The sequence below is a fragment of the Mandrillus leucophaeus genome, unplaced genomic scaffold, assembly GCF_000951045.1.
Source record: "Mandrillus leucophaeus isolate KB7577 unplaced genomic scaffold, Mleu.le_1.0 Scaffold1132, whole genome shotgun sequence".
NCBI lineage: Eukaryota > Metazoa > Chordata > Mammalia > Primates > Cercopithecidae > Mandrillus > Mandrillus leucophaeus.
In genome coordinates, this window is record NW_012099566.1 from 217,839 (window position 1) to 227,066 (window position 9,228).

At 40.1% G+C, this 9,228-nt stretch overlaps 1 protein-coding gene across 4 annotated transcripts in view; it reads right to left on the reverse strand.

Moving 5' to 3' along the window:
* Positions 1–513: 513 nt before the first annotated feature.
* CRB1 (crumbs family member 1, photoreceptor morphogenesis associated) overlaps positions 514–9,228 on the reverse strand; it is a 214,579-nt gene continuing 205,864 nt past the window's right edge. For all 4 annotated transcript variants that reach the window (XM_011995678.1, XM_011995686.1, XM_011995671.1 and 1 more), the window contains one exon: positions 514–1,103. In XM_011995678.1, coding sequence (XP_011851068.1) covers positions 888–1,103 — 216 coding nt within the window. In that variant the 3' untranslated portion in view covers positions 514–887. The remainder of the gene's footprint in view (positions 1,104–9,228) is intronic.

The window sequence follows — 9,228 nt, forward strand, 5'->3', positions numbered from 1 at the left end:
CACTGGTTTACCTAAAAGCAGCTGGAAGAAAAGAACTTGATTTTTCGAACTTGAGAATATGAGTTTTCCTCCTGTTTTGATTTCTGTCTAGGAAGCATTTTGACTTAACCAACCCTTTTCAAAGAGTAATAATTTTAAAATGTAACCAACTTGAGATGATTTAGTTAAAAGATCTAATTCATAAACAGGTTCTTCAAATGTTCCTAGAGGTTACTTTTGTCACACGTAATGTCACAAAAATGCAAAAAGTACTCAGAAAGGAGAACAACCAGATTTCGATTTTTATTTGTTGCCACTGGGTCACTTTTTTGAACCACAGGTCATTCCCATGGCTTTCTCTGAATCCATGAATGAAGGACAAAAGTATACAGAAGTATCCCATCGCTGGTATACAACAATAACCTTTGACCACATGATAGGAGAAGTGAGAAATGTAGCCAATTTTTTATTGTAGTTTCTGTGTAAACATATGGCAGAAACTACAGTTTCTGTGTAAACTGCCATATGTTCACACAGAAACTACAGAAAGTACAGAAACCTAAAATGAAAACTAAAAGTTGTCCCCAGGTTGAAAAGAGGAAAGAGTTTCAGTGATAGACACTGGAGCTTTGCTCAGAAGACTTCATTCTCTGGAAGATGTTTTTGCTAATTATAAGGCTGAAATTACTGGCACAGACTTTTTTCGCGATTGGGTGATATAACATAATAAAACAATGGTGTCGAGTGGAACCACTGTGAAAGTCTTTAAGGTGGTTAAAGGAATCATTCCTGTAGTTCCAGTGTAATCCCGGTTGCAGATTAACATCGTCAGGTATGTCAGAGACCCCTGAAGTACAGTCATCACATTCACAGTGTGTGGATCCCCATCTTGAAGGGACAGAATGCTCTTAAATCAGTCTCTCCATCGCAGGGGGCGGCATCAAGTTCCACATTTCCACTCGGGAGCCCTCCTTCTCCTGACGGCTGGGGCTGTAGGTTCCCTGAGTTGCCCTTTTGTTGGAGGTGACAACAGAAGCAACAATGGCCAGCAAGAGGATCAGTAACAAGGCGAGGGTCACTGAGCCAATAGCGGTGAAAATGTCCGAGATCAAGTCATCTGCCAACTGGAAAGATTGAAATCATTGGGATGCGCATTCTACAGCAAAGGCAAATAAATATTCAGGACAATGGAACTACCCAGGAATGAAGACCAACCAGAGCAAGCTGGTACCACTCAGTACTGTAAAAAGACCAAGGTATTAAAAGAAAGATTTTCTTATTCTCAAATCATTTGCAAGTGATCATATATCTAGCATCTAAAGTCTACAGTCAGAAAATTTGGCATGAAATATCTACTGTATTTGCTCAGTCTCTTAATCTCAGTGACTGAGATCATTCACGTAGCAACAAAGGCAAAAGATGAGCCCACATTTATATTTGTAAAATGATTCTAGATCTATAGCCACGTATTATTCATGATCTCTTTCTTCCCTTGCCAAAAGTTCTGATTTGGGACTGAAGAAATGGTTGTTTTACAGTTTTGTTTCGTTTTGTTGTTTGGGGAAAGGAAACAAATTAAATTAGTTGGGTCTTGTGGGAAAAATTCTTGAGACAGAGGAGGGACTGTGACACGCTGGTTTCGCCCAGAGGTTTCCACAGGAATCACTGATTCGGATTCGACATGGCAATTGAATGGTTGTAAAGGCGCATGCGCTTAACGCTGACTCCAAGCATCTAAGCAACAGAAAGCGGCAGGTAGAGCCCTGTCCAAGGGAGCTGGATCCTGGGCTCTCAAAGTTGGTATTTTTACACAGTGGTTTGATTAATGTTAATCCTGATGTGTTTGCAAAACACTCTTTAGCAAACCCGAACTCTATCAGTTTAACAATGGGTAACATGAAACTGGGACTGAGTTGCATAGAAATATTAAAGACAGAAAGCAATTACTGTTTGAATTTTTAAACTGATTTTTTCAAAGACGTATTTCTGTCAGAGTAAATCAGGAGAAAACTCTTTTACCTTCTCATTTAGCTTTCTCTAGGACCCATCCCCACGTTACCAAACCAATCTATTACAAATGAAATCTGTTTAACATCCTAGAGAGTTTAAGTATCTTTTCTATCCTTAGTCTCTGCTTTTTGCTCCCTGTGACTTGGTTTAAATTATTATATAATTAATATAATACTCTAATATCTTCATAGCATTGTCTGGGATCTACTCACAATAAGCCTTGTTCAAATGTGGTTCATTAGTTTGTGCATTCATTCAGCAATACTTATTGACCATTTACTGAGTATGCACTGAGCAAGGAAATGAAAATACCAAGACAAATACAAGTTTGGAATCTGGAGCTCAAATTCTGGAAATAGGAGAAGTGGGAGACACACACGCACACACACACACACACACACACAACCATAATACATTACAGATAGGTGTTATGATGATGTGATGAATTGTCTTGGGGCGTAGGTGGAGCAAGACTGGAATGAGACATGATTGTCCTTTGAAGGATTAATGGATGCTCAAGTACTCCAAGGAGGAAATTCCACTTTAATGAGACACTCTCGGTGGCTCACACCTGTAATCCCAACACTTTGGGAAACTGAGGCGGGCAGATCACCTGAGGTCAGGAGTTCGAGACCAGCCTGGCCAACATGGTGAAACCCCATCTCTACTAAAAATACAAAAATTAGCAGGGCGTGGTGGCGGCTGCCTGTAATCCCTACTACTTGAGAGGCTGAGGCAGAAGAATCGCTTGAACCTGAGAGGCAGAGGTTGATGTAGCAGACATCATGTCACTGCACTCCACCCTGGGTGACAGAGCCAAACTCTGTCTCCAAACAAGAACAAGAACAAAAACAAAATATAAAAGGCAAGAAGATACAAAAGTCCTTAGAATTTAGGGAAACAGTAAGAAACCCAGTGTGACCGAAGACATTGACCATGAATGTGTATGTTTGAATTGGGAAAGGATGAAAAGAGTTGGGGAGAGTAAACACTGTAAAGTAGAAGGATCTTGTCAAGAAATGTGAAAGTCACACTGAACTCAGACTTTTTCCTGTAGTCAGTGAGGAGCCACTGAAGATATTTAAGCAAAAGCATGACAAGATAAGATCTGGTAACAGGGTGGAGGATGGGAGATAGTGTAGGTGGGGAAGAAACTGGAGGCAGAGCAGTTAGTTTATCTTATTAGTCATGATAAGAGATTAGCTAGTTCTAAATTTAGCAAAGGAGTGAGAATTGAAGGGAAAGAATGGTTGAGAGAGATTTCTGAGGTATATTCAGCATCACTCCGTGTCAGACTGTGTGGGGTAGTGGGCAAGAGAGGAAGGATGAAGATGGCTGGTGATACCACATTAGATGAGCAGGTGGATTGGGATGTCAATCATTGTAACTGGGTTCACATGAGGAAAAATTGGGTTCACATGAGGTTTGTGTAGGAAGAATATGAGGTCAGGTTGGGAAATGCTGGTCTTAGGTGCCTTGGAGACATTCAAGAATATAGTACTATTAGATCATTAGGAACACATTTACGACCCCATCTCCCCTTCACAATACTGTCAAAAATTCTGGGTTATGGCAACTTTTCATCCTCCAATGACTGGAGCTTTTGAAGTAAAGCATGTAGAATTTGAGAGAGTTCAGTAGTTTTTTAGAAAAATAGTTTATGTCAACTAGAGGGCAAGCTCTCCATCCATACTGTCTGGCCATGCTTTTGTAAATAATTATATGTTTTATCAATAAAGATAACTCTGGCCTGGGAAAGAGGAACAGAACCATAGAGTTGGGCTTGAAAGGTCAAAAGGCTGGGACACAGAAGGGCAGATGAAATCTGACCAGCAAAACACCTTAGTACTATCCAGTGATCTTTAGAAAATGCACACTCTTGTTCTTAGATGTTGATTTCATCTTAATCGGTCTGGTAAATTATGTCATCTGTTGGAGGAAATGGCAGTTCTCCTGGATGAGAGAGCTGGGAGTGTCCGCACCCATGCACACAGGAGAAAAATCATTTGGTTTGTCTCCGTTTTCTAAACTTTTCCAGGCCCTTTTCTTCTCATTCAGCCTGAGATTGATTACATTGGGTAAACTGAGGCTGCCTAGATCCTCTCATCTGCTATTCTGCAACAGGAGAGGAAGAGGGACTCATGGGGGTGGGTCCTGAGTCCTTGTTAGTATCCCAATTCAGGTGGAACCAGAGGGCTGACCTGTTTCACGTATTTTGGGACTCCTGAGAAACCAAGTCCTTCATCTACATTGCTTTGCTGTCCTTAAAAATGTGATAAAAATAAAAGAGCAAATTCAAGACCTGGATCCAGCCCCACTTCTGCCAGTCCTGGCTGTGTAATGAAGTGGTTAAGAGATCAGTCTTTATAGGCAGAGACCTGGATTTGATTCGTGGCTCTGCCAAATACTTGTGCAAACACAGCGAGTTGTTTCACCTCTGAGGAACTCATTTTCATCACCTATAAAATGGAATATTAATATCTATTTCAAAGGATGGGACCAAATAAAACACAAAGAATGCAAAATACAAAAAGCACAGCCTATAGGAAGTTCTCAAATACATAAACATAGTAGTAGTCATTAGTATACCATTTATCATTATCCCTAATTCTACTTGCTTTTAAAAGATAAACTAGAATTCCTTCAGGACCTTGCAGTATGACCAAGGGAGCAAACCTACAAACCCAGTATTGCAATTCCCAGTCTCATATAAAGTTTTTGATGAACGAGTTCCCCTAACTGTATCAAATAGGGCATGTCATTAAGCTTTAGAGTGAACTGAATGAGTAGGGTTTTGAAATCGCCTCTTCAGGGCCCTTTGCTTTTAAATTCCCATGGTTGAAAGGCTTTTTTTTGCTCCACTATTCTTCAACTGTGCTTAAAATACACGGCACTAGGATGGATCTTTTGATAATTGAAAGTGCTGGGACACATGAACTGACGATGGAGGCCTCCAGGTGCAGGACGAGATTTAAGGCCAGCCCTATTTGGATTGGTTGTGCTCTAACACTGTGCTTTTGAATAACCTTTTCCTGAAAAGACATACCTCAAATTAATTATAAATATCATGTAAAGTTGTTTTTTTCCCCTAAAAAATGACATGCTGCTATCTGTAGTCAGTTATCATATTAACCACTTTTTAAACATGTATATTGTATATATGATTAATTTAAACTGTGATTACTTTGAACTCCATATCTGCAGAATAAAATAAATAGATGTTTCATTTGTTCTCCTCAAAGAGAATTTATTCTGAAACATTAACTGGGTTCTGGCCTATATAGGACCCAAGCAAGGTTATGCCGTGGTATTCGATGGTGAAACCATCAAAACCTATTTTGAAACTTCCATCCTGATTATTGTATGCTGGAATGTCGTAGCACCTTACGTTAATGTGTGTTTTCCTTTTAATCCCAGAAAAGAAATTTCATACTGTTTCTTCTGAAGGGGAACTAGAAACAGCATGCACTTGCTAAGCAGACAGAAAGGGATTTGAATCCAGTTTCGCTACTTGTTTAGTATACTTAGCCGATATTTACTGTTTTCTCACTTCTCTCAGAAATGTCATAATAATGAAAAAGAAAACTCAAGGCCTGGGATGTAGCCCTACCTCTGCCACTCCTGGCTGTGTAATGAAGTGGTTAAGAGTTCCGCTCGCATACCATTTTCCCACAGTATATGTAGACTAAGTATACTAAACGGGGACAACAATTCCCATGTCTTAGAATTGTTCTGAGAATTATAGCATTCAGTGGATAAAGAGCTTCTCATAGGACATACACACAGTACGAGAACTTTGATCCATGTGGTTGCTCTTGTTTATTACCCCGAGTGACCTTCCCCTGATTGATTTTCTTGATCCTGTTTGGATTTCAGAACTCCTACCATCCACTCAGGGCCGAACTTGTGAACAAGGAGGTGCTTTGGGTTATCACTCTCACTGTGCTGATGTGGCGCTGGTAGAAGGATGTGCAATCTGGGCCTATCAGAATCAACTGTTACTAATTGCTTGAGAGTTCATCTAATTTGGAAAACACAAAATGAGCTGGAAATAAAAGAAATGAGACAAATTCTGTTGTCAGCATCAGGACCTATCTTTCATGATATTTAGGGCCAATGACAGCATTTGAAATAATGTGAAGACAATAAACATATCAGAAGGAGTCCTGAAAAAATATGAAGCATTGCAGGATGTTTTGGAAAATATAACCTCATACTTCCAAGTGAATGGAGGTGCAAACATGAAAGCTTTGACTTAAAGTGAGGGAATTCAAGAACTAACGGTGCCACCATCACCCCCCTGAGGTCCTTTCTCTCATCTCTGCGTTTTATAAAACCAACAGAAGTATGTTTGTGGTTAAAAATGGAGGCAATATTTGGGGTTAAAAACTGGCTCCTGGAAAACACTACAGTGCAGTGAATTACTTCAAGTCTTTCCTGGAATTCAGTTGTATGTATATCAGTTACATAGAAATATGTGGAGACAGTTTAAGATGGCAAGTTAAAATGTTTGAATGTGCCAATTGATTACAGGTTACATTCCAGCTTCAATATGTGCATTTTTGAAACTAGTTGTGTCTGTGTGTGTATTTAGCGTTACATCGAATAACCAAGTAAGACCATTATGTGCAATTAAGAGAATTAGTGATTCATGGAAAAATTACTTTAAACACATTGTGTCTTTCACACGCCAGTTAGAATATTTATCTTCCGTCTACATATATAAAGCAAAATAAAGGCATCTCTTGAATGCTCATCCTCTAAATTTTTTAAAAATGAATACAACTTCGAAGAGCAGTTCTTGTGAATTGCTATTCTGACAAGTAGATCGTCAATTTGGTGGATGGTAAAAACCTCCCACACAGACCTCAGTCCTTGAACTATATCTTATCAGTGAATTGTTAGAAACGGCTGTTTCCATAGTAATACTGAATATGTGCCAAAACTCTGTTTTTAAAATTAATATTGCTATAGCAGCCAATTTTCAATCATAAATACACTGTCCACTTTACAGTCATAAGGGGAAAATAAGGTATTAAAAAGCCAAAAGACAGGACTCGGGAAGTGTCCTGGGATAAGGAGGAGGCTATCCAGCCAGATGCTCCTTTCACCAAATAAAAGGCTTAGGAATGTGAAGAAAGGACGGCGATCAGAGAGCCACCAGGCACCTTTCCCTCTAAGCAGCAGACCGACAGCAGGGAACAGGGGAGGGAGGGATCTGCACTGCATGCTGAGTATCATTTTCTCCTTGGCACTGCCCCATCTCTTCATCTGGCTGCTCTGCTTCTCCCAGAAAACAGATAAGCTCCCACTGGGATTGCTGAGAACAGAACAATGGTGAGCTACGGCCCCCTCCAAGGGCTGTAAGACTGCAGTTAGCAGGGTTTGAAGTCCTTGCTGGAAAAACAAGGAATCCAATATAAAGGCTTTTTCATTAATTCTCACCACGTGATTACAATTTCTTTTAACTCTGCTGATTGGGGGTCATCAAAAAGCCAGGGGAGGAATAACTGAGCTGAGATGGGACCGTCCAGGGAACCACAACCTGGAAGATGCTTCCTGGGAAGCTTCTGATATGATTTCCACACCAGAAGGAATAGTATAGCTACAATAGGAAGAAAGAGGCTAGAACAGCTACTGTGGAAATTTCTTGTGGATACATTGGAGATAAATGAGAAAAAAAAAAAACTGATTTAACATAAGGATATATATTTGGAATTATAGTTCCAGGTTAAAAAATCAACCTCTTAACATTAACTCAAGCATGACATATTTCCTCTTGTAGACCTTTAGGGAAAGTGCCCAGTGACACTGAGATTTGACATGTGCTGTGACATTGGTCATAAATAGGCAAGTTTATTCCTGCATTCAACAAATTGTGTAATCACAATGCTAGCTAGAAGTAGAGTGCTGAGCCAAACAGTCCCTGGCAGGAGCCAGTATAGGCATTGGATCCGTGAAAATAAGTATCAAGCAAAAGCCCTGATAATTCACAACCTCTCTCCTACTTAGGATACCAGATTTTAGGCAGAAGCACAGATGCAGCTAGAAGTTTGAGGACATTGCTTTCATATTTTTCTCTCCATAAGCAGGTGGTATCAGTGATAGCATTGTTTTCTTTGGAGCACATGGCCTTGTGAATAAAAATTATCGCCTTGTCTCATACAAGAACCAAATCCGAGCAGCTCAAACTCAGTTATATTTCATTATGCTTTGTAAATTTATTGTTGAAAGATAATGGCCAGCCATTTCTTCTGACCCTGTGTCAGTGGTTCGCCAGATGTTTTTAACACAGAAGACGCTTTAATTCTCCTAATAACTCAACTAGGTAGGTGTTACTATTTGCTGTCACCTTCTTCGGGAGACCTTCCCTGACCATCCTCTTTGATTGCAATCAGCTTTCATTCTCTCAAGTACGCAGTACCAGGTGAAGTCTATAGCGTTTATGTCTGTCTCCTGCTGTAATGGAAGCTCCATTCAGGTGCAGATATTTGCCTTCCTTGTTCCCAGTTGTTTCCCTGGCACCTGGAACAGCGTCTGTTCCACAAAGACATTGCAGACTGCCACTTGGCAGAAGAGAGTTAAAAGTCAGAGCTTGTCCAGCAGCATGCAATGAGCTATTGACTTTATCAACACAGAGCTTCTGCCTCTTGGGATTTTTAGCTAATAAAAACCTCAGCATGTGTCCAGCAGAGGAATGGAAGCAGCAAGGGGAGGTGCCATCTCCGAGGTGCTGAGGCAGGAATTGGTGTGGCAGGTAAGGAATAATATGACCAAGGAGCCAACCAGACATGAATACAGTTGAGCATTATTCCTTTTTGTGAAATCAACAAACAATGTGTTTGTTTTTACCTTTTCCTCCCCCTCGTATCTAGAATGGAAACGTTATCAAGTGACACAATCAGGAGCTGCTAGTGGGGATTAAAAACAAAAATAAAGGTAAAAAATAAGCCACAGCCAGCTATCATTTGCTACATGTGAATTATTCTTTTTGTTTCTGTTAGGTGAACTACCGGACATTAGCTTGGCCTATTTTGGTCTCAGAAAAGCTATGTGGACATTCATGCTTCTCTCCCTTTTTTTTCTTTTCTTCTCTTTATTTCATTTTAGAAAACAGTGGTTGCTAACTAAAGATTCAGAGCGTGTAACCCATTCAGTGCTATGAGCTGCAAGCACTTGTAGTTTTCAAAGCACATCCTTTTCATCTCTTCATTACTCTATTCCCAGACCCATTTGTAA